Below are 26,250 nucleotides of genomic sequence, written 5' to 3' on the forward strand. Positions count from 1 at the left end.
TAATAAAGAGGATTAACGAACTCCAAACATAGCTATACAGATCTTATTCAGATACACAGCAATTAAATTGTAGAAAATGTTTATTAAATCTGATTCTTTTTTATCCTTATGTCACATATTTACATTTCAAATGCCTAAAACATTTACAAACATGGAACCAAAAAAAAAATGGGTGTATGCAAATGCGAACCATGATATCCAGAAATGTCCAATGACTTTTAAAAAAAGCGTTAAAAATGTAACCCATGACACTCTTGGCATGAAAAATGCAACAGCTTGTGTTTTTCAGATACAGACAGTGTTATCATTACGACTCCCATTACAAATGAAAATAAAAACAGTACGATTCAGTGGCTTTCCCACGTTTAACACACTCTGAATGCTACAATGGCAAAAATGCTACATAGTTCATGAAAACAGCTTGAAATCATATAACAGTTATGGCCTTTTTTTCAGTGAAGTAGGGAACAGATCCTGTCAGTGTGCTACACATCTTACTTTCAATCCGAACGTTAGCTTATCGTACTTGCAAAGAAAGAAAGAAATATTTGGCTGAGTGATCTAAAGACTGTTTACCTATTGATTTATGTCTCATTTCTTGGTAGAAAAAGCTCATGATGATAACAGTACATGATTCTGAATGGAAGACGTACAGATGCTCAAATAAAATAAGGCCACATTTAGCTTTGAACGGAATCAAGATCAAACAAAGTCACTTTTAATGTTGCGATTTCCTCGTTGTATGCACTTTTCTGTAACAAGTTTCTAGGCAGCTGTGAATGGATCCACTAAATTTGCGAACTGGATGAACATTATAACTATACAAAGCGTCAAATATCAACCTTGAGCCTTTTGAATTTACTACAGGATTTACTACAAACTCCCAAAGAAAAAAAAGAAGAAGTCCTGTAATACATGTTCGATGTTTACAACGAGAGCCCCTAAAATTCGAGAAGCCAAAATGGGACATGCTGCAGGTCTCGTTCTCTCTCTTTTTTCTCTATTTTTGTTTTGAAGCGCTAGAAAATTATATAATTTTCTTATCATTCTATACAGCAACGTAATACTGCCAACTTGATCCAAGAGCGGAGAAATTAATTATCATGGTTAAATACAAAATATCTTTTAAAATATTTAAAATATACTTTTATTTTATACATAATGCAGACTGGTTAACAATTCCAATGATAAAAAAAATAAGTATTCAGTGAAATGCATTATTATTTTGTTAAATCGCATGGACGGCACTATGATGAGGAAAAAAGCAAGCGAACACACACATGCACGCGCGCACACTCTTTCATCCCGCTTGCACGCAAACTGAAACGCTTTTCTAATAGTGACATTTGGATAGATGACACTTTTAAACACAAGTACATACCGCTTCCCGGATTTTCTACAGCCAATGAGCGCTTTTAGTGTTGGACAATATTGCTCAAGCTTTCATGCATTAAGATGTCAGAAAGTATCTCTCCATTCCGTAGCATATGGTATCTCAGAAGTTTCGTTTTTCCTAAAATTGTTCCATACATATCACACATTACCATAGAGTATCTTTCACCTAAACTAATCCAAATCATTACATTTCTAGAGCTGTCCTCTACTTTGCAACCATCTACGTTTAACCGTTAAAATTATCTGTACACATTTGTCATCGAAAACACTCGTCGTGAGCATTTATTGCTTCCCGAAGTTACCTGGGGGTTTAGGGTGAAGACACGCAACAAGTAGCTAACGTGTGTCTTTGTGTTCGCATTTGGACCCTGTTTTTTCTTGAAGTCTACATCGCCTGAAAATAGTTCCCTAATTCAAAGTGAAACCTGGGTCACACAACATCATTTAAGGTATTTGATATATCAGACAAACATTCAAAACATGATGCACATTTCGACACTTGAGATATCAAACATTTTGGTGGTGTTTCAAAGTAACTCCTTAGGCTTATCGTTACTGGTGTGTTTCAAAAAGGCCACTTGATAGCTAAAAATTCTCTTTGAATCCAATCCCGATAAAAATACGTTAACAAGGTGCTTTTAAAGTTGATACATCAAATACTGAAACGCTCATCCAACCCAGGTCTCCGTTTGACCTGCAATACCTCACTTTTTTCTTTTCTTTTTTTTTTTTTTGTCGATACTGTACAAAGCTCTCCACACTCAGGGACATACGTTACAGTGTGCTGAAAAGTTCTGGTTGTAGGGCACTATGGGTTTGAACCAAGAGCGATACGGTTTCTTTGATCGATTTGTCAGAAAATGAAAACAGTTCAGAGCCATTGAGCTTCTTCTACTGACTCCTGATTTGGAGCAGAACAGCTCACGTGACACATAAACATGACAGAAAATGAATGAATTAATCGAACAGTTCTCGTAAAACTGCCTTACTGGTTTTGGTAAAGTAAAAAAAAAACTATATATACCAAAATTTAAAAAGCGTTTACAAAACATTCATGTCTGCTCAAACAGAACCACATTGGACAGAGGGGTAAACGCACCCCTTGAAATCACTCCACAAGCGGACCACATGTTCCAACAAACGACAAGAGAGTTCCAGGGTGTCAACAGAGGCTGGAGGGACAAAATTAATGGGGTAGAGACGGCCTGGTTTTAGGATTATGGACAGGCTGATCAATTTATGAGGTTTTAGTGGGCGAATAGTATGAAAGATGAACGGGTTGGTGAACGTCATGCATGATGAAGCTCGAACATGGGGAAAGATACAGGTATGTGATGCAATTTCAACAAGAAGGTATTCTGAAGAGGATTGGAAACTGGTGGCCAGTGTCTTTTGGTATCAGTGAATCATTTTGCTAAGCAATTGCTTCAGTTGATTCAAAAAAAAGAAGAATAAATAGCACCTTTCTATTGCTCAAAGCTTTGAAAAGGTTTATTTTAGCCATTAATATTTCTGACTACATTGGGCTATTGAGAAAAATTACTGGAAAAAAGATTTTCCTTCCTTTCCTTTAGCTTAGCGCCTGATTTATCAGGGGTTGCCACAGTGGAATGAACCACCACATTTGTTTTCTGTATGCTAAATATAGTTCTTTTTTTCAAAAGCAGTTATTTTCATTCAAATTTTACTGAAATATGAAAAACTGCAATAACGAATCAAAAATCTTAGGATGTTGAATGCACCAGGTTAGGACATGGCATTATGACGAGGTTGGCTTTAATAGGCCATTCACACAGAACATGTTTTTGGGTCTAAATATGTGAGATGCAGCATTTAGGAATTGTTTTTTATAAAAAGGAAGTCAAAAAAAGTTAATGTCAAATAAAAAACATGCCAACTTGCTACTGTAAACTATTGCCCTGCCTGAAACATCTTCTAACTTGTCCAATGCTTTGCAACAGACATTGATAAGCAGCACTGCGTATAACGGCCTGTTTCCACTGAGTGGTATGGTACGGTATGGCTCGGTTCAGTACGCTTTTATGGCCATTTCCACTGTCAAAAGGTACCTAAAAGCAAACCATACTGTACCACTTTTTGGTTACCCTTTGCAAAGGGTACCTAGCAGAAAAAAGGGTACAAAAAGGCAGAGCTAGATGAGCAGCTAAACGCTATTGGTTTACAGAGATACGTCACTCGCAAATGCAGGAGAATGAAAACAAAGGAACTGCCATTTTTAAATTCACAGCCAAGACATTACACTGTAATAATATATACATATAATAACAAGCCATGGTTGACCCGAGCTTGAAAAAAAACCCTTTCGTCATCTTAATGGACAGCCACAAAGCCAAGAAGAAACAAACTTCTTGACCTCATATAAATAATGTGCGCGTGATCATTGAAGCGCTTCTGACACCCAATACTTTTAGAAATCGACAAACGTGAGTGTGAAGCGCGAAAAAACAAAGGGGAAGCCAGAAAAAACAGCAGCAAATGATGCTTTCTGCTACCTAAAACATGAACAAACTGCCATGTTTAATTACTATCATCACCTTTTGGACTATTATGAACTCGGAATGACGGAATTACTTTCTAACAAGATGTTACATGTGCTGCTGAAGATTAAAGACACATCTGAGAGGTTTACACTGACTGTGGGCTATATTTCGTGTTGTTTTTTAACCTAAATAAAGACTAAATATATCCTGTGTGTAGTTTTTCTGTAATTGATAACATATCAAAGACTGTAAGGGTCTGTATGTGTTCATTTATGCTATTTATTTATTTGTTTATTTCATATAATCGCAGATGTTACAGTAGGCTATTTCGCAATTTATCATTGATCTGCAGTAATAATTAAATCATGTTCACAGAAAGGTTAGTATTGAACAGTTATTCTCAAGTATTTACGTGTATAAAGCATCTGTTTTGTGAGAAGTGCTTCTCATATGATATGTGAACGACCTGTACGGCTTTACTGTGACATTTTCCAGAGTAAAAATGACGTCCTCTGAAACTTTTTGTCGTACACCACACCCACTAAAAAGGTACCCTTTTGGCAGTGGAAATGCAAGCCTGATAAAGGTGACCCTTACCGTACCGTACTGTACCTCTCAGTGGAAATGGGCCATAAAAGTTAAATTTCATTTTGTTTTGACACTACGTTCCTAAAAACAGCGCTTGTGGTGTGAGGGGCCAAAAAAGATGTGAGATGTGAGCATAGCGGTAATACATGTCAATTAAGAGCGTGTTTGCATGGAAAGGTAGCACATTGGAATGAAAAAACATGTTCAGTGAGAATGGCCCCGAAGTCAGAAACTAAAGCACTGCGGACATTAATTCAATAAATAAAGAGTGATTAAGGTACAAAAAGACAATGTAAATCTAATGTGGTCATAGGAATTAAGAATTCTAGCACAAGACCTCGAATACAGAGATATGGCTTTGCTAATACTGATGGGATGATATTGTAAGTTGTGAGCACTTACACAAATAGCGGTATTGCGCTATTAGCAAAACACTGGTGCGCAGAGATAACACTGTCTAGATGAAATGAATGAGTTAGTATAATGAAGGTTAGTGTGAAGACTGAGGTGTTTGACAAAGATGTGAGGAAGGAAATGGTTTGAGGAAAGAACACTGAAGATGATAGGTCATTTGGAACGGGTAGGACATGATAAGATATTGTTGCTGGTTTTAAAACGTCATCGATTGTTCTGTCATACTTTTTGAACAGTCTATTTTATAAAAAAGATCGCAACAAGTAGTTTTTTTAGTTTCTTCATAACACAACAACACGTTCATTGTTGCTGAGTAACACACCAGACAAACATCAAATAAACCAAACTTTTATGGAAAATTGCAGGGGAAAGAAAAATGACAGGAACAAGGAGTTAAGAAACATGGCGCAAGATGAGGACTAACATATGAATGGGGTGGGGTTTGTTGGGAACCTCCCTCTGGCAGTGGAACAGCAACACTTAGAAAGCCAGCAGAGCTGGAACTGAGTGGGCGTGGAGTGGAGTTGATACACAATGCTCTTGTCGGAGTAGAAGGCCATTTCAGATGTCTCAGTGTGGTGAGGTGTTGAAAGGTGTTCTGAATGCATGTGAGCGTCTGCATACATGACAATGACTTTGAGTATTTGTGTGTCAGCTGAGTTTGTGTGTGAATGTTTTTTATACACACAGACATGTGTATTAGATAGATGCATCGCTCTGTGTGTTTGTGTCTAATGTTGTGTGTGTATGTGTGTGTCAATGTCTGATGGTGTTTCAAAAGCATATGAGGATGAAGGCATTTTGCAGACAGCCAGGTCACAGTGCTGGAGGCTGGCCCTTAGTTGGATGACCTCTAGGGTTCAGCTATGACCTCTCCACCTGGCTGGGCTTCTGTGACTCTGAAATTACCAACAGAGCAGAAAAACAATGTAATCAATTCACTTAAAATCAATGTTTGTGTAAAGTAATAATAGTGGTTGATGCTTGATTGGCTTAAACCAGGGGTGTCCACACTCGGTCCTGGAGGGCCGGTGTCCTGCAAAGTTTAGTTCCAACCCCAATCAGACACATCTGGGATAGCTAATTAAGCTCTTAATAAGCTTTCTAGAAACATCCATGCAGATGTGTTGAGACAAGTTGGAGCTAAAATCTGCAGGACACCAGCCCTCCAGGACCGAGTTTGAACACCCCTGGCTTAAACTCTGAATCACATTTGATGGGCAACTTGGGAACTGAACTGTGGAGCTCCCTCTAAAAACCAGCGTAAAGACAAGCAGGACTTGAATGCAAGTTTTTTTGCAAACAAGACAAACCCTTATGAATGTACTTTTCCCAACAATTAATAAAATTAGTCTGTTTAATTCGTAACATGAATCAATACTAGCACTAACCTTAAATAGACTGGACTGTACTATTTTACCATAAAAAAAACACATGCTAATAATAATAATATCTACAGAGTGCTAAACACAAATGTTGCTGTAAAATTTTCCCACCTTTTAGGGTTTCCTGGTCCTCCTTTGTTTCTTTAGGTTCACTGATGACTGCAGGGAGGGTACTGCCTTCTGTATCCTCTAATTTTGTGATGTTTGAAGAATACTCTGGGGCAGGAGGGGGGCATTCTCCCTCCCTTTCGTAATCTTCCCACCTTCCGACCCCCTGCAGTCCATCCCAAGAGTCTGAGCTACGGAGGCTAAGGCGTCTCATTCGTGAAACAGTGTCCACCTCCTTCATGCGTGCAAGTCTTTCCTTTGAGCCATGCCCGGGTGGGGCTGTAAAAAGAGCCTCTATTCTTTGGGAAAGTCCACGGCTCCGTCTATCAACACTTGAAACCTGGCAATCTGAAACTCGACTCTGCCCCTTATCAATTCTTTCACAAACACTAATTTCTTTATGCTCTATTTTGTCAGTGCTAGAGGCTGGACTACAATGTTCTTCACCGAGACCCTGTGCAAGTGTTTCCTGTTTTGTACCTGAATCCGCTTCTTTGCCATCAGTGGCTTGAGTATTTTTATCCAACTCCCAGTCTGAATCATCTGTGCCCTGCCCATCAATACCACACCCTCGCCAACCCCCCAGCCCCCGCTTTTCACCACCGCCTTCCTGCCTATCATTGTCTAAACCCCAGCTCTCCCCACCAATACCCCATCTTTCAGCATCAAGAGACCGCCTCTCTTTGGACCAGAATCCACCTTGGCCCAAACTTTCCCCTTCCCACCCACCTTTCTCCCAGTCCAAACCTAGAGACAGTCTACGATTAGTGCAAGGTAGCAAAGAAAGTGGTAGGTGTTCTGGTGGAAATTCAGGACGGTGCTCTGAATCCAAACCTGAATGAGTCCACATTGCCGCCTTATTTGTTCTCAAGATTACATTTGGTTCTTTCATTGCCTCTGAGGTCACATCACTCTTTTGATCAGTTCCTTCAGTAACAGGGTCATTCTGCTCACATTTCTCTTGTTCCGATTGCATCTTTTCCCTAGAAGTGTCCTCCTCTCTCAATGTTTCTCTCACTTCAGTTTGTTGGCTTTCAGGTGTCTCTTTTTGCTCTGCTTCTGTCTCTTTTATTTCTAAACATTTCTGCCCAGCACTTTCAGAATCGTCCTTAATATCAGAGGCAAAAATGTTAATCACTTCTTTCTCAACTGGCTCACTAGCAAAAACGTCTTTATCACCTATAACCTTGTTTGACTCATCAAGGTCTTCTTCTGTCCCCTCTCCTGTTATCAGAGTAGCAATATGCTTTTCGGCTAATAAAAGCTGCATTTGCCAGTCAGCAGGTACCTCTGGGTTTGCCTCTAAACCTGCTTTATCACCAACCGGCTTTCCAGTTGCAAGGCTACAGAGCACACCCCTGTTACTAAGGAACCTATTAGAGTTGCTTGTTACCCTTCTAAAGCCTGAGCTTCTTTCCTCCCTGAATATTGAGACTGGCTCCTGTCTCACTTCTAATGCTGATGAACAACATGGCTGCTCAGAATCTACTGGAGGTCTTCCAGGTATAGGTACATGTTGAGGGGTTTCAATGCTCATGGCACTTCCAGGTTTGGATTTGACAGAAGCACGGCTAACAGCCCCAGATTCACGGGCCATTTGGAGAGTTTGACAGATGTGCTCGTAATCTGGGGGGCTGGTTAAAGTGGAGGCATCTTGCATGGGCTGTCTCTCTCCCCATGGGACCTCAGCTGACATGGAAGAGGTGGAGGAGGTTTGTAGAGTCAAATCATCATCTCTTTGGGTCTCTTTGGGGGTTGGGATGTCCAGCTTCACTGATCTGCAGGCTTTGCGCTGGGTTATCTGGGACATGACGGTTTTGTAATCTCTGAAGCCTGGTTCTGGTGGGGGAGGAGCAGGACAAATTTCCTCTCTCAGTTGTTTGCTGAAGCTCACACTCTTCCCAGTTGATGGCCGGGAAAAGGCACTCTTCACCTCCCGGTATTCTGGGTCACCTCCAGGTACCAAGCTTGGACGAAGAGTGGTTGCTGGCATCCCAAGCGGATCTGAAGATAGCCTGGATTTTATACGGTCAGGGATTTGCATGGAGGAACGATTGGGAAGGTTATTGCTGGCAGTGCTAAGCTCCATAATATCTTTATAGGCCTCATTAAGATCCTCAATGCACTGATCCACGCTGGGACGTTTACTTGCTTGTTCCTGCGCCTCTTTATTGATGGCATCAAGCTCCTCAATGGCATCCCATGGACGCCTGCACACAGGCTTCAGCAAAAACTGGCCAGAGTTTTCAGGGTTTGGCCCAAAGGCTGACTTTGCATCTTCAGTTGGATCTGATGGTGGTGATGGAGGCTGTGTTGGAGGGGGGGGAGGAGGTTGAGATGGAGGTTGGGTTGGAGGAGGGGGTGGTGGATGTGGTGGTGGATGTAATGGAGGTCTGTGAGATCCTGTGCTCTTGGAGAAGGTACCTGTCCGTGAAAAAGCACTGTTGCTGGATGGTTTTAAGCTTTTCTGTCCCTTCATGGGATACCCATAAGGGGTGCTGGGGTCTGAAGCTCCTGAAGCTGGTGGAGCTCCTGGAGTTGGTGGAACAGATGGAACCGATGGAGCAGATGAAGCCGATGGAGCTGACGAAGCTCCAAGGGCCCCTGGGGCAGGCCCTGCAGCCACCAATGCGGTCTCAGCAGGAGCTGTTACCTCTGGGGCAACATGACCATCTTGTGCTTCTGTATTGGTGGGACATGGAATTGCATTGCTCTTTGTGGGCTCAGGGCTCGTTTGGGTCTCCTGATCACGGTACTGGTCCCCTGGCCATGCCCCAGAATACCGTCTGAGTTCATCATGTGGGTTTGGCTTGATGATCCTAGAGCGTGAGTTCCTTCTGCGGTGACTTCTCCTTGTGGCTATGCTACTGGACCCACTGCCAAGTGTGAGTGCTTGCAGCTCCAGGTCAGTGGAGGTGGTGGATGTGCTTTTGAGGCTTTGGTTTGGCAGGGAGCCGAGGGTGTTGCTGTTTTCACTAGAGGAGCTTGGTGGAGGAGGAGGAGGAATTGGAGGAGAGTCTGGTTCTTTCTCTTCATTGTTGTTTTGATCTCGAGATTTTGAACTGGACTGTGAAAGTGGGACAGACACAAGGCAAAAAATTGTCTCACTAAGTTTCTTTTTCACACTCTTTTTCTCGGGTTCCTGGACTGGTTCTGTCTTTACAGTTGACACACTCTCTGATGAACCTTTATCCATGGATTTGTCAGCCTTTCCAGACTTGTCAGTAATCTTCTCAACTTTTATCTGGTCTGTACTGCCATCTCCTTTTGCCTGCTTGTCAGCCTTGATCAACTTGTCAGTAAATTTGTCAGGTTTGCATTGCTTTTCTAGTAGTTTATCTGCTTTAAGTTGTTTTTCTAAAATTCTATCAATCTTCAAGTGTTTCTCTAAGAGTCTTTCAGCTTTACTTTGCTTGTCTGAAATTCTGTCTGTTTTCATGGGCTTTTCAGGAACTTTCTCTACCTTGATTTCTGGTTTAATTTGTTTATCTGTATATCTGTCAGCCTTGACCTGATCTGGGAACCTGTCTATCTGTATCTGGTCAGTTAATCTTTCTACCTTTATTTGTTTGTCTGTAAACCTGTCTGGCTTTACCTGATCTGTAGGTTTATCCAGTTTGATCAGGTCTGTAACACGTTCTGGTTTCACTTGCTCAGTTACTTTGACCTGGTCTGTTCTTGTCTGTTCAGGACCTCTCTCCACTTTGACCGGCTCTGTTACTCTCTCAACCTTAACTTGGTCAGTGACTCTGTCAGTTCTAGCCTGCTGGTCTGTATTTCTCTCTGTTTTAATGATTGGTTGTAGGGGCCTGGGCTGAAAGGCTGCGGGATACTTGACACAACTCTGCTCAGGTGCTACAGTTTCACTGCCTTTGTTCATCCCTTTGTGCCAGCGGTTAGAATTCTCCTGTTCAGTAAGAGCCGGTTTGTTAGTGTCCGTGTTGAGACTCTGTCCCTGTGAAGGGAGAAAGGCACTATCATGTGTGGATTGTCCTAAATTTGCAGCGCAGGGAAGCTCTTTGTTGACGTGTCGGATCTTGTCCGCGTCTGTGAGTGAGTTTCCAGAGGGCCCCCCTGAGACATGCCTGATGCGCGGGTCATCAAATGGGACATACTGTACGAGTCCTGAGCGGCTAGGTACAACAGGCCCTGGATGCACAGGCCTTCTTGGAATTACTGCCATGCTCCTGTCTTCACGCCGCTCTGACCATGACAATCCTGAGGTCCTGGAAAACCACTGGCCCATCTCTGCACTCACAGGCTCACGTTTCCATCTGACAAGAGCAGAATCTGCTCTGTAGTTCTGTCCGCTCCTGGGCGGAAGGAATCTCCTATAGGAGGGGGGTGGGATGTAACCAGGAGGCTCCATACCAGTCAGTTCATGGTAAAACAGATCTCTATATGCTTCTGGTCTCAGAAGCTCTGCACTTTGGGAGTAACAAATGGACCGGTCTCGTAGCAGTTCTGAGCTCTGAGAGTAACAAAGGGATCTGTCCCTCAACAGATCTGCACTATGAGAGTGGGTGAAAAAACGATCACGCAGAAGTTCAGCACTCTGTGAATGACTGATAAATCTGTCTCTTAGTGGTTCAGCACTTTGAGAGTGGCTTATCATGCGGTCGCGAATTGGTTCTGCACTCTGAGAAAAGCAAATGGACCGATCTCTTATAGGCTCTGCACTCTGAGAATAACAACCAGAGCGGTCTCTAAGTGGTTCAAAACTCTGAGTAAAGCACACTGCACGGTCTCTGGGTTTGGACACAGGTTCAGAAGACAACGTTTCCCAGCTTCCCCTGTTTTGCTGGTGAGTCTCATAAGATGGGGGCTTGACGGGGCGGCTGAACCGTGGCTTTGGTACAACTGCAGAAGGACCGTGACTTTGTGTCTGACCACTCCACCTTTCCCCTGCAGGCCATTCACCGTGGAATCGACCATATGGAGCAGAGCTGTTACTTCTTTGTGTAGGGGGCTGATTTGGGGCACCAGTCTGAGGCAGTTCTCCATAGTGAGGATCCTCAGGTGAAAGGACTCGAGGGAGTGACTGGGACTTGGCACGCACTGTGGCTGACACATTGCCCTCTGCTGGTCGCAGACGGTGTTGCTGTTCCAGAGACCAATGTTCAGCCTCCCCATCTGACAGCTGCCGACCCAGGCCCACTGCAGGCCGCCATTCCTCTGTGCCTAGACTCTGGCATTTTCTCTCTCCAGTCACACGCAGAGTCTCTGGGCCTGAGTCTATTGGTTCTCGTATCCATGGGCCTTCCTCCCAGCGTGCCAGTGGCCTCTCACCTCTCAGCTCCTCAACAGCTAATACTGGACCTCGCCACAATCCCCCAGACACTCTGAGCTCCCTGGGATCAGCATAGTCCAAAAGAGCACTGAAATCCTGTCCCCTCCTTCTCCAAAATGAAATATCCCGCTCATCTGGATGTTCAGAGAATGTCAGGCTGGGTGCATCGTAGAACCTAGCAACAGAGACAAATCTTTGATGAACTTTTGGTACCTTTTCAAAAGCTGCAATAAATTATTTTTTTATTCTGCCACATTTGCTTTTAAAGTTCGATTTTTTTTCCATAGTAAAATTAAGTTATTACAAAATTTTATTTATATTATTGTTACAAACAGATTAGGTCATAAAACTGAATAAAAATACATTTAAACAGTTCCTTTATGTTAGACAGACAAATGGCATAGTGCAGGGAATTTTGAAATCAGAATAGTCAACCTTTTAACAAATGTAACTTTTTAAAAGCATTTTTATATAACCAGTAATAATCAGTAACATAAATAACACAATTTAATAATCAATTAGCTAATCTATAGTTGCTGCATTATAAAATAGCAGTGTTGTTGTTGACGATTTTGAAGGACATGCTAATAACTAGGGCCAGACGGTATCTGCGGACGTTTTTTGCCATTTCTGCTGAGAATTTTGGTAAAAATCTGAGGATTTCTGCTGAATTATTTTGGGAGTATCATAACTAAAACCTTAATATTAGAATAAAAAGTACAAACTTTTTAACTTTTATTTAATGTTTAAAATGCAAATCCAATTAGATTCACTTTATTTGGTAAACAAACAAGTCTCTCATTTAATATATCTACTAAAAGACAGAAAATATTACTGTACAAACTGCATTGTACATAAATCAGATGAACATTTTCATATTAGTCAAAAATAGAACTGTAATTAATTTAAAAACTGAATAAATATAGATTTACACACATATACTCAAGTAAATAAACAGAATTAATGATGGGCGAAAAATCTGCGGAAATGAGCAGAAAATCTGTGTTATTCTACGTGCGCAGATTTCGTGTGGGCCTAGTAATAACATATTGAAAACATAACAGAAATCAAATATTTTAGATGCCAATTCTGGGTAAATATAAATATACAGGGACACAACAGGCTATTGAAAAAAAACATTACTGTAGGTCAGCCTATACTGATTTCATGAAAAAAGGAATCATATTGCCTGTTGTTCATTTATTGTCATTTAAAAAGCACCTCAAGGCAAGCTACTGTATGTGATTACATTCACATGGCTGCTTCCTTTCAGGTTACAATACATCAACGTTGTCAGAGTGCCCAAATTTCTGTGATAAAATCATGGTGCAATGGATAGGACTTCGCTTTGAAATATGAATCAAGTCTGTTTTAATTGGATTGTATTAGACTGACCGTTTAGAGTTCAAGATTTGTTGGTACAAAGCTGTCCTTAACATTTGATTTTTCCATTAAAATCTCACACAGATCCGACAGCAGCACACATATGGCACAACACCCTCAAAACATATGTGGACATGTGTCACAGTTGGTATTGTGATGAACTACACAAATTTAAGAGGATCTGAATGAACATCACCTATAATCACTGCAAGCACTGGTTAAGGTCATCACAACACTGTTTAAGTTTCATAGACTGCACATACAAACTAATAACATGTTTAATACATTGAAAAAACAAATATATATTCTATTAATCAATAACCCTCAAAGAAACGTTGTGTTTTGATTTGTAATAGGCCTTTTTTGTAACTTACAGGTAAATATTGTATATCTCAAACATTATTTCTACCACCAATGATATAACTTTTTAAGCCTTATGTACTGTTAAGGATGTTTTCATCCACTCTGGGGTGATTTTGAGTCCTAATTTGGCCATAACTTTCAGCTAGCAGAATGAGTTTTGATGACAAATCTTATTTTGACACATATTTTAAGAAAATGGTTTGAAATTATTAAAGAACTCAATGACTACGTTTGCATAGAAATCAGTATTCAAATTATTTGCCTTAATCTAATTAAGACAATAATATGATTAAAGCTTTTACATGAGTTGCTTTTTGAATTTTCCTTTCATGATCCCGTTTTACATGTTATAGCACATAACGTCGTTGCATCACCACGCTATCTGCATTTCCTCCAGAGTTTCATGTAATTTCGGGTGTTTCTTTTTTAATTTGTCGACTTTAACAGCAGTTTGGCACTTTCACTTTCATTCGGGAACATTTCATGCATGCCCCCTGTGACAAACTAGATATTGAATGCAATCATGAACAGCTGGAATAGTGTAGTTTTAACAGAAGTTGATAGTGCACACTAAATGGAAGACAAAAAACCCTCCGCATTTCACAATGCAGGTGTCTGTGGTCTGCACTGACTCGGTAGGTACAGAGAGTGTCAAACAGCCGTGTGCGTGTGTGTGTGTGGACTGTCCTGTCACAAAAAAAACCTCCTACATGATGGTAATAGTTTGATTAAGGCGTTTACATGTCTGTACTGCACTTCAAAAATGCAACTAAAATCGGAATACGCCACATGTCTTAATTCGATTTCTCTTTAGTTCGATTATGATCTTAATTGGATTAAATTAATCAAAAATTGCTGTTTACATGGTTAACTCTTAATCAGAGTATTGTCTTAATCGCATTATAATCGAATTATTAGTGTCCATGTAAACGTCGTGACTGATACACTCAAATTTGCCACCCTTTTGTTCGATAAAATTAGAATTTTTCTGCAGAAATCTGTTAATCAACCTCAGTCCTGATCAAAAATACTAAATTGCATAGAAAATTACAAGATTTTAACTCTTTAATTACCAAATCCATAAGCGATGTCACTGATTTGCTGAAAAAAACACACAAAATGACATATTTTCAATATAAAAAGTAATTGTGGACTGGATTTTGTTTAACCTTTTGTCAAAGTCTTGGACATGTGAAACAACATCAAGATGCATTTGCAAACAATGATGCATTGTTTTTCATTGATTGTTAGTTTTTTCTCTCTAATTTACTGTTGGTAGCTGTTTTTGTCCCATTGACTTCCATTATAACCACATTTTTTTGATTGCAAAATCATGACACCATATAATCATGCATTTCTGATTGTTGGTGGTTTTCCTTGTTGGAAAGAGTTCAAATTTACTGTTGATCATCAGTTGGCACCACTAACCCTTTAAATAGGCCTGTGCAAAAAAAAAAGCCTAGTTTATGGATTTTATATGGAGTATAACAGCAAATTATTGTGTGTCTATGTGTGTGAGAGTGACCTTTGCGCACCTACCTTTATGTGACTGTGAAAATCAAAATATGCATCTCAGCTGTCAGAACTACACTGAGTAAACAAAAACAAAGGCTGTGGGCCCTTTCATACACCTGGCGCAAAAAGGCGCATGACGTGTTTGCCGTAACGTGTTGCTATTTTCAGACCAGCGCAACGCTAATTTTCCCATTTTGCGCCACGTTGTTTAAATAGCAAATCTATTTGCATCACTTTGTGGACTTATGGGTGGTCCGGTCTTGAAAAGAGGTGTGTTAAGGTACATTGTTGGCACGTTGCTTTTTGAGGAACTAAAAGGAGCTGAAATCAGGTCTAAAGTCCAGCACAGAGCATGCTAAGATGTGCGCCTTACTTACACATTGCTTAAAATACACAGGATGTACAGCAATATGCAAATATCTTTACATAAAAAGAATTAAAGAATTAAAATATTACAAAAATTACTATTTTCTACATAAATATAAACACCACTGCCTCCATCCCTTCATCTCGGGGGCTTTTTTGTTTATTCATGACGATTTGCTTTTGTATAATGTTATTATTATTAGCAGTATTATTTATTGTATGCATACTTATAATTGTTTTATTAAAAACAAGCTTAGATTTGTCCACCTGTCAGGTTTTGGACCATATGGGGCATAGCATGTGTGTTTGGATATAAATGGAAATTAGAACCGAATTTAAAAATAGTTTAAACAAATCTTTGCGCTTAACAAATGAAATTAAATATGTAGGCTAATGACGTCTTCAGTGGAGAGCGTACAACACTGTTTCCTTATCCACGAAAGAGAGAAAGAGAAAGTAAAGAGGCCGATTGGAGGAGACTCGTTATTTATCTTCGTGCTGCAGATGCTCTGTTTAACTGTTTTCTCGAAAGTGAAGCGTTCAGATTTTACACTAACAAAGTCTGCCATGTAAATAGCAAATGCGCCATGGAACTGACTTTTAAAGGGAATGTGAGATGACACTCTGATTGGTTTATTCTCAAAACACACCCATAACCCATAGGAGAATAAGCACAACCCTGTTAGACCATGTGCTGTGACGCAGAGCGTTTTTTTCAGACATGCCCTTAATGCTTTCGCGCCTTGCGCTTTAGACTTTGTGTCTAGATCACTAAAATAGAGCCCTGTGTATTTATGCACCATCTAATGGTCATAACGGAAGTCAGTGGGGCAAAAACTGCCACCAACAGTAAATTGGGAAGAAAAAATGAAAATCTAACAATGCATCAAAGCCAATGTTGTTAATAATCTTTCACATGTCCAAGACTGTGATAAAAAATGAAAAAAAATCTAATTACTTCTTATATTGAAATATGCCATTTTGTGTGTTTTTTTCACCAAATCAGTGACATCATTTGTGAACTTGGCAATTCAAGAGTTAAAATCCTGTAAGTTTTTAAAACATTTAGTAGTTTTGATCAGGACTGAGGTTGATTAACAGATTTATGCAAAATTATATAAACAAATATTTATCTGATGCAGTTTTACAGCTGTTTAATTCAGTGGATGTTTTCATTCCCAACATAACAAAAGGATAGTAAATTTGAACAGTGCAAAAGGGTTAATATAACTTGTGGGAGGGATATTTAATACAGTTTTTCATTTTGTTTGTGTTTTTGTTTGTGTTTGCTTCATTGAGCACATATACTGTATCTAATACGTTTTTGAAAAGTGTCTTTACCTATACACACACCCAGGCATCAGTCTTAATAAAGACTTCACCGCTGCCAAATGCCAGAAGGTACTTTGAGGTTTTGTTTTGAATGCTAAATATCCACTTAATCCAGCAATCTTTCTGACAAGTTTGACGTATTCTGTTTGCTGAGCAAGAAACGATTCAGAACGTGAGTGACCTGTCTGAATTATTCAAACAGAATGATCAAAAGATTCACACTGAGGATTTGCTAAGTTGTTTTGAAAGGATCAGAAAAGTGATTCACTCACATCACGTACATCAATTTGGAAGTTCCAATTCTAAAAAGATGACAAGAAACAGAAACCGAATAGCATGTATCATTAAATTGTATACCTGTCAAGCAATTCATTGATTGAACTGGTGCATAATATCAGAAATGTAGTTAAAGTGGATTTGAACAACAGTTTTTTTTAATGATAACCTTAACACAGTAATTATTGTTCTGAATTCAATTAGTATAGAAAAGTCCGCATTATAACTTGAAGACATTAATATTAAAAAACAAGATCAGTGGAATCACCCTGAAAATGATTTTTTCAGTCAATCAATGAGAAAAAATCGTCATAAGGCAGCTAAAATCTGGTCACTTTTTATGTGTTTTGCCTGTTCCTTTACATGATAACAGCATTTTTGTGACTGAAAATGAAATCAGTATTTACAGTGCATCCGGAAAGTATTCGTAGTGCTGCACTTTTTCCATGATTTTGTTACAGCCTTATTCCAAAATGGATTAAATTAATTTATTTCCTCAAAATTCTACACACAATACCCCATAATGACAATGTGAAAAAGGATTTTTTGACATTGTTGCAAATTTATTAAAAATAAAAAACCCGAAAAATCACATGTACAGAAGTATTCACAGTTTTTGCCGTGAAGCTCTAAACTGAGCTCAGGTACATTCTGTTTCCACTGATCATTCTTGAGATGTTTCAGCAGCTCAATTGGAGTTCACCTGTGGTAAATTCAGTTGATTGGACATGATTTGCAAAGGCATACACCTGTCTATATAAGGTCCCAGGGTTGATAGTGCATGTCAAAGCACAAACCAAGCATGAAGACAAAGGAATTGTCTGTAGACCTCAGAGACAGGATTGTATCAAGTCTAGGGAAGGTTACAGAAAATGTTCTGCTGCTCTGAAAGTTCCAATGAGCACAGTGGCCTCCATCATCCGTAAGCGGAAGATGTTTAACCACCAGAACTTTTGCTAGAGCTGGCCGGTCATCTAAGCTGAGTGATCGGGGAGAAAGGCCTTAGTCAAGGAGGTGATCAATAACCCAATATTCAGTCTGTCTGAGCTTCAGTGTTCTTCTGTGGAGAGAGGAGAACCTTACAGAAGGACAACCATCTGTACAGCAATCCACCAATCAGGCCTGTATGGTAGAGTGGCCAGACGAAAGCCACTCCCCACCTGAAATTTGCCGAAAGGCATCTGAAGGACTCTCAGACCATAAGAAACACAATTCTCTGGTCTGATGAGACTAAAATTGAACTTTTTGGAGTGAATGCCTGCCGTTACGTTCGGAGAAAACCGGCAAAATATCAATGGAGTGGCTTCACAACAACTCTGGGAATGTCCCAGCCTGAGCCCAGAGCTAAATCCGATTGAACATCTCTGGAGAGATTTGAAAATGGCTGTACACCGTCGCTTCTCATCCAACCTGATAGAGCTTGAAAGGTAGCGCAAAGAGGGATGGACAAAAATTCCCAAAGACAGGTGTGCCAAGCTTGTGGCATCATATTCAAAAAGGCTTGAGGCTGTAATTGCTGCCAAAGGTTTATCAACAAAGTATTGAGTAAAGACTGTGAATACTTATGTACGTGTAATTTTCCAGGTTTTTTATTTTTAATAAATATGCAACAATTTAAAAAAAAAATTCACATTGTCAATATGGGGTATTGTGTGTAGAATTGAGAGGAAATAAATGAATTGAATCCATTTTGGAATAAGGCTGTAACATAAAAAAAAATGTGGGGACAAAAGAAGCGCGATGAATACTTTCCGGATGCTCTGTATATGAAAAGTCCACCTGAAAATAGGAGCCTTTGAAAATGATGACCTCATGCACATGCATAGTATGTGTTTAGGGAGGTGTAGATTAAACAACCACAAACAAAATACACACAACAATGGCGGAGTACGAGGTAGTGTTGTTGTTGCAAGTGTTTGCTAACGCTTTATATTCAAAGTGTGAATTTACTTCACATTACATCCAACAACCAAGACAATCTTACACACAAGGCAAATTCTACTTGCACACTACCACCAATCCGCCGACTGCACATTGTCAATTAGTACCAAAATCAGTACAAAAAGAACCTGTACAGTTTAAAGATAACCAAGACAAAACTTTTTTTTCTGTGGATTAAAGTGACTCCAGCAGAGGGCTTTTTTTTTGTGTGTGACCGTTACTAAAAATCCATTGCGTCCTAAAGTTCTCATGGCGACGGGTCAAGTTTATCACGTGACCCACCAGCCCTAATGATCTATGTATATATCGTATTTAGTTCTTTTTGCACTTATCTGTAAATATTAAGTATTGTTCTAATTATATTGTGAAATTTCTGATACCCTGATTGTCAAATAGGTGATAAAACATTTATTTTGTCTTTTAAACAGCTTAATAATGATCATATTATTTGTTATGATGGGTAATGGGCCCTGCTGTTGTTGCTAAAAGATAACGAGAAGTATTTATATTATTTATTAAATTACGTAATAATTGTATTTTATCAGTGTCTACTCCTACCTCAACCCTCACGGTAATGTAAAAATAGTATTTGTTGTACAGTGTCACATAAATTATGCTTATTATAGTGACGTGAGTATCCTCAGCTGTATCTCCTGCAGCGTGGTGAAGTCAATATGGGATACAGCTGAGGATACTCACGTCAATATAGTATAATTTTTGTGACACTGTACAACAAATAATATTTTTACATTACTGTGAGAGTTGGGTTTAGGGTTGAGGTAGACCCTAATAAAATACATTTAATGTGTAATTTAATAGATAATATAAATACTTCTCATTAACTTCTGATCGCTGCTGTATCCTCTTTTAGCAACAATTGGAGTCGAGATACGAGCTGCTGGATTTACATCATATTTATTCACAATTTCCTTCCGAAATACATGAAGGTAAGCAACAGAGAAAATATTCTTGTGACATAAACAATGTATACAGATATATTGAAAAATAATTATTATTGCCGTCTCCATAGATATCCACGTGCATTTTACAAACTATAAATAGTATGTTTTGCTTGTATATGTGTGTTTGAAAGCACAGATGATTTGTAATTTAGGACAAACACTTCCGTGCCTCAGCGCGTGCCATCAGATTTAAATTTTAGCTGCTGATGACGTGCACTCTGAATGTTCTAATCACACCAGTGTGATCGTACGCTTCAGTGTTCAGCTGAGGCTGATCACACCAGTGTGATCGTGCGGCTGAAAGGGTTAAAATCATTCTTTCATGACAGTCCTACAATGCCATGGAAAATATTGTTCGCAAGCATCCAATAAAAAACAATTGGCCAGAATTATGCAAATGTGTTGCAGGGCTACAGATTTCGGATACAGAGATTAACTAGAATTCCTGACGACTCACTTTTCTGTGGCTCAGAATCAATTCTTTTTTCAAGAGTAAATGACTTTATCATGCAGTTTGATTTGTAAAACTTTGTAGACCTTTTACATTTACAAACTGCTGCATTTCATATTGCGTATAAGATAATATTACATAAATAAAACTGTATAATAAATGCGGTTTTGTGTTTAAAAGACATCTAAAGGATGTCTAAAAATAGTTCAAAAATTGACTAGTCATCAAACAGTCAGGATTAATGACTGCAAATCTGTCTATTAAATTTTCGTTGACAGCTCAAATTTAGCCTTATTTAAGTCAAGGCGTCTATATTTGGATGTCCATCAGACGTCTCATTTATTCATTCATTCATTCATTTTTCTTCGTCTTAGTCTCTATTTCAGAGGTGAACCACCAACTATTTTGGCATATGTTTTACGCAGCGGATGCCCTTCCAGTTGCAACCCAGTACTGGGAAACACTCATACATTCTCATTCACACACACAGACACTTATACACTACGGCCAATTTAGCTTATTCAATTCACCTACAGCACATCTTTGGACTGCAGGGTAAACCGGAGCACCCGGGGGACACCGATGCCACCACGGGGAAAACATGCAAAACTCCACACAGAAATGCCAACTGGCCCAGCTGGGACACGAACCAGTGACCTTCTTGCTGTGAGGTGACAGTACTAACCACTGAGCCACCGTGCCGCCCCTATCAGATGTCTTTAAACACAAAATTGCTTGGTGGGCATTTACTTGCTATGTGCACACTGCAGCTAATTTCAATTATCAGTTTACCTATTACTACTTTCTCGCATTCTGTACAGACATAATTCACTAAAATATTGGAGTCACAACCACATTCAATAACCACATTAACTTTTTTTAAAATCCAGGTATTGACAACAGCATTTATTGGCACTTTAAAGTCAGCATAACATCAAAATGTTGTGTTTATTATACTAGAGCACATAAATAACCTCTATTTATATGTTCAAAAAACATTTAAATATTTGGTTTATAGAACAGCAGACATGTCATCATTTGTATAAGCATGAACCTACCCAGCATGTTACCACATGCCATCTTAATGATTTGTTGATTAAATATGTTTTAACTATTCTTATCTCTATTACATAATGTTGGTGTTTTTAGTTTATTTTGTACATATACATTTTTATTAAGATCTGCATCACTATGTCTAGTTTAGTGCTTCTTAACTATGCTTGATTGATTGTATAATTTTTTATTTGTTTTTTATGTTGACAATTTTAACATCTGTCTAGGGACAATGGATGAAAATGTTTTCAATTATATAATTCTGGTGCATTTGCAGCAGTTCTAATTAATAAGATACACTGTCCATGCCAAATAAAAAAAATAAACAAATAAAGAAATTCTTAAGGTGAACAATTAATCCATGCAAGTTAATCCACTGAAGAAAAAAAAAAGTTTGTTTCAGTAATCTCTAATGTAAGTCTGACCATTTGCTTAAGCGTTTGGAGTCGCAGTCTTCCTCTGCTGACGTCAGTTTGACGGCTTCAGTAAAAATATTCATAACCACGCCCCTCTAGCCATTAGTTTGCTATGAAGAAATTAAGCGCAAAAGGAAATCCCCACCCTTTCACTGAAAAAATTATTCATTGGATTTACAATTTTTTTTTATTTTAAATGTCAAATTTGACCCTTTTGTACTTAGATTGCTTGATGTGGACAATTAATCTTTGCAGGTTAAAGTCTGCATGAACCGGCAGTTGCTGAGACTTATTTCAGCATGTTGATGTACTTCCGACTGAAACAAAATATTGAGTACATGTGATAAAATATGATTCATTGGATTTACTCAAAATTTTTTAAGGTAAGTGTTTGCAAACAATGTATATGGGCTGAATTTAAATAAATTAGCAAATTAAATTTAGTAATGTTCAACTTAATTCGTCTGTTTAAATTCTGCCCATATAAATTGTTTGCAAACACTTACCTATTTTAGTAAATCCAATGATTCTTTTTTTTCAGTGTGCCAAATAAAGCTAAGTATTGTTATCATTAGATAATAACGCTAAAAGTGTTTATAAACCAAATATGATGGTAACACTTTATATTAAGTAATAATTCAAGCTAATAACAAATCATTAACTAAGACTATTATACTGAGAAAAAAATATTCATTTAATTTACTAAAACTGTTTAAGGTAAGTGGTTAAAAAACCATTTATATGGGCTGCAGCATTTAAACAAACAAATTATTTTGAACATTACCACATTCATTCATTCATTCATTCATTTTCTTCGGCTGAGTGCTTTATTTATCAAAGGTCACCACAGCAGAATGAACCACCAACTATTCATTCATTCATTCATTCATTCATTTTCAACCGCTTTTCTGGGGCCGGGTCGCGGGGCCAGCTGTCTTAGGAGAGAATCCTAGACTTCCCTCTCCCCAGACACTTCCTCCAGCTCCTCCCGGGGGATCTCGAGGTGTTCCCAGGCCAGCCAAGAGACATAGTCCCTCCAGCGTGTCCTGGGTCTTCCCCGAGGCCTTCTCTCAGTGGGACATGCCTGGAACACCTCCCTAGGCAGGCGTTCAGGAGGCATCCGAAACAGATGCCCGAGCCACCTCAGCTGACTTCTCTCGATGTGGAGGAGCAGCGGCTCTACTCCGAGCTCCTCTTGGGTGACCTAGTTCCTCACCTTATTTATAAGGGTGCGCCCTGCCACCCTCCAAAGGAAACTCATTTCGGCCGCTTGTATCCGAGATCTTGTCTTTTCGGTCATGACCCAAAGCTAATGACCTTAGGTGAGAGTAGGAACGTAGATTGACCAGTAAATTAAGAGCTTTGTGTTTTGGCTCAGCTCCTTCTTTACCACAACGGACTGGTTCATTGATCGCATTACTGGATTACATTCATTCATGCATTTTCAACCACATTTCTGGGGCCGGGTCGCGGGGGCAGCACACTTAGAAGAGAACCCCAGACTTCCCTCTCCCCAGACACTTCCTCCAGCTCCTTCGGGGGGATCCCGAGGCGTTCCCAGACCAGCCGGGAGACATAGGCCAAATCACAATTCTACCCCTTAACTCTTCCACTTACCCCTACCCCTCATTTTGCGCGTGCACGCCAAGGGGTAGGGGTGTCCTAATTCTCTTTAGCTTGAAGGCGTAGGGCTAAGGGGAAGGGGTGAATACCCCTTCAAACAAAGACTTTTCAGGACCTTACTCGAAACCAAGGGGTAAGAAAATTTCCCAGAATACACCAGCCACAGCGGCAGTATTGCTGAACCCGGAAGTAAGGAGATCCACAAATTAGTATTTTTTGTCATTATTACGAATTTTTACGACAAACAAACAGGTTGTAATATATTCATAACTGCGTTCATGTTTTACCATCAAGCTTTTAAAAAAAAAACGCTAAATTTCGCGATCGATATTATCTATTAATAACTTCTGTACAGCAGTCCCACAACATTCTGTCACTCAATGACACTGGAAAACCCTGTCAGTAATGTCTAGTGGCTGGGAATGAGCTTTTTACAGTATCTGCTATAATGTTAATGTTGTGTTTGTGTGTTTACATTGATAAATATGGCCACTGTGTAAATACACAGTACATTACGATCTTATTGCCACATTATATCCTCATGATAACATGATATCATTGCCTTCAGTGATTTCCTGAAGATACATACCAAAAAATAGCACAACTGGATTAACTACAGCAGTCGTGATCGTCTGATCTAACATGAAGCATGAGATCGCAATGTCATATGATGATGTGTGCAGGTGCTGTAGTGCTGTCCCAATTCTTAGGGGTAAATTTTGAAGCCCTTCCCCTTAACCCTCGGTTGTAAGGGCCAAGGGTAGGGGTTCAAAAATAGAATTATGATTGGGCCTTAGTCTCTCCAGCGTGTCCTGGGTCTTCCCCAAGGTCTCCTCTTGGTGGGACATGCCTGGAACACCTCCCTAGGCAGGCATCCAGGGGTCATCTGAAACAGATGCCTGAGCCACCTCAGCTGACTTCTCTCGATGTGGAGGAGCAGTGGCTTTACTCTGAGCTCCTCCCAGGCAACAGAGCTCCTCACCCTATCCATAAGGGTGCACCCTGCCACTCTGCGAAGGAAACTCATTTCGGCCGCTTGTATCTGAGATCCTGTCCTTTTGGTCATGACCAAAATCTCATGACCAAAGGTGAGAGTAGGAACGTAGATTGACCGGTAAATCGAGAGCTTTGCCTTTGGCTCAGCTCCTCCTGTACCACAATGAACTGGTACATTGACTGCATTACTGCTGCCGCTGCACCAGACCGTCAGTCAATCTCACGTTCCAGCCTTCCCTCATTCCTCCACCCGGGGTAAGGACTTTCCTCCAAACTGGAGATGGCAAAACACTTTTTTTCCGGTGGAGCACCATGGCCTCAGACTTGGAGAACCACTAACTATTCCAGCAAATGTTTTACACAGTGGATGCCCTTCCAGCCACAACCCAGTCCTGGGAAACACCTCTAATTTACACACATTCATACACTACAGCCAATTTAGTTCATCCAATTCACCTAAACCGCATGTCTTTGGACTCTGGGGGAAACCGAAGCACCCTGAGGAAACCCACGCCAACACTGGGAGAAGATGCAAACTCCACACAGAAATGCCAACTGGTTCAGCTTGGACTCAAACCAGCGACCTTCTTGCAGTGAGACGACAGTGCTAACTACTGAACCTCCATGCCGCCCCACATTACTAAGTTTAATTCGTTAATTGTTTAAATTCAGCCAATATAAATTGTTTACAACCACTTACCTTAGGAATTGAGTAAATCCAATGATTTTGTGTGTGTGTGTGTGTGTACAAAATATTTTATTTTAGTCAGAAGTACATCAACATGCTGAAATAAAAGTCTCAGCAACTTCCTGTTCACGCAGACTGTAACCTGCAAAGATTAATTTTCCACATCAAGAAATCTAAGGACATAAGGGTCAAATTTGACATTGCTGCTTGTTTAAACTATATATTTAATAAGAGTTGGCCCAACACAATTCTTAGTTTTGTTTTAGGACAACTTAATTGTTTTATGTTCAATCCACTTGAATCTTGTAAAATCAAGTAAGTTAACTTAATCGATTTGTGTTGGGACAACATGAAGGAATTGTGTAGAACCCAGTATTTTTACAGTGACCATATAAACGAAACATACAATTTTCCAACTCTATTGTGCACACTTACCCACTGTCAGTCGCTAGAGAGTCACCCAGAGGTTGCAGGTCACCGAGGAAAGCGACAGGAACCTCCAATCTGCGCTGAATCCTTTCATGGCCCTCATTGATATTATTGTTGTTCTCAGGATAAGACTTGACTGGTGCTGGCCTGTACACCCCAGTGCTCCCTTCGGCTCCCCCTTCCGTCGTCCCAAATCCGTTGAGCGTCCCGCCACCACCAGCAGCGGCAGGCCGGTTCTCTACGACGTTCTCACGGCGACATTCGTTGTTTCGATTGTCATAAGGCGCAGAGGAAGAGGAGGAGGCAGGGCCGCTCCTGGGCAGTTTATATCCATGAGAGATCAGCAGGTCCTCCACACTGTACATGATGTGTGTATGTGTGTGGACGGAGTTGGAAAGGGAGCCCAAAGGCGTGTGTAAATGCGTGTGTGTGTGTGCCTATGGGCAGTGCTGGTGCAGCAGGCGGGGACACAGCTGCTCAGCAGAGGCCATCACTGGAGAATAAGAGAGACAGAAAGACAGAGAGAGAACATTACACTCTAAAACAATAAGCATCTGCTCTGCCGAGACCTGAGCATCTTCTCGGTTGAGCGCATGAAAGTTTAAAAGGCGACATACAGTATTTATTCTGGAGATCTGATGTGGCCACACCCCTGTCGGGTTATTATATAAGCAATGCACAAAAACGCTCAAACTCAAGAGGTGCGGCTTAAAGTCCGTGTGATGCTCTGCTCATCATTTACTGATACATTTCTGGGGCTGGGTGAGGTTTTTCG

At 40.0% G+C, this 26,250-nt stretch overlaps 1 protein-coding gene across 1 annotated transcript; it reads right to left on the reverse strand.

The window, feature by feature from the left end:
- LOC130238607 (uncharacterized) lies at window positions 1-25,955 on the reverse strand. The gene is made up of 3 exons (XM_056469677.1): window positions 25,482-25,955; window positions 6,395-11,856; window positions 1-5,797 (listed from the first exon to the last, which is right to left on the reverse strand). Exons 1-3 carry the CDS (start codon window positions 25,838-25,840, stop codon window positions 5,763-5,765), a joined length of 5,856 nt encoding a protein of 1,951 aa, XP_056325652.1. The 5' UTR covers window positions 25,841-25,955; the 3' UTR covers window positions 1-5,762.
- Window positions 25,956-26,250: the final 295 nt, after the last annotated feature.

The sequence above is a fragment of the Danio aesculapii genome, chromosome 2, assembly GCF_903798145.1.
Source record: "Danio aesculapii chromosome 2, fDanAes4.1, whole genome shotgun sequence".
Lineage (NCBI taxonomy): Eukaryota > Metazoa > Chordata > Actinopteri > Cypriniformes > Danionidae > Danio > Danio aesculapii.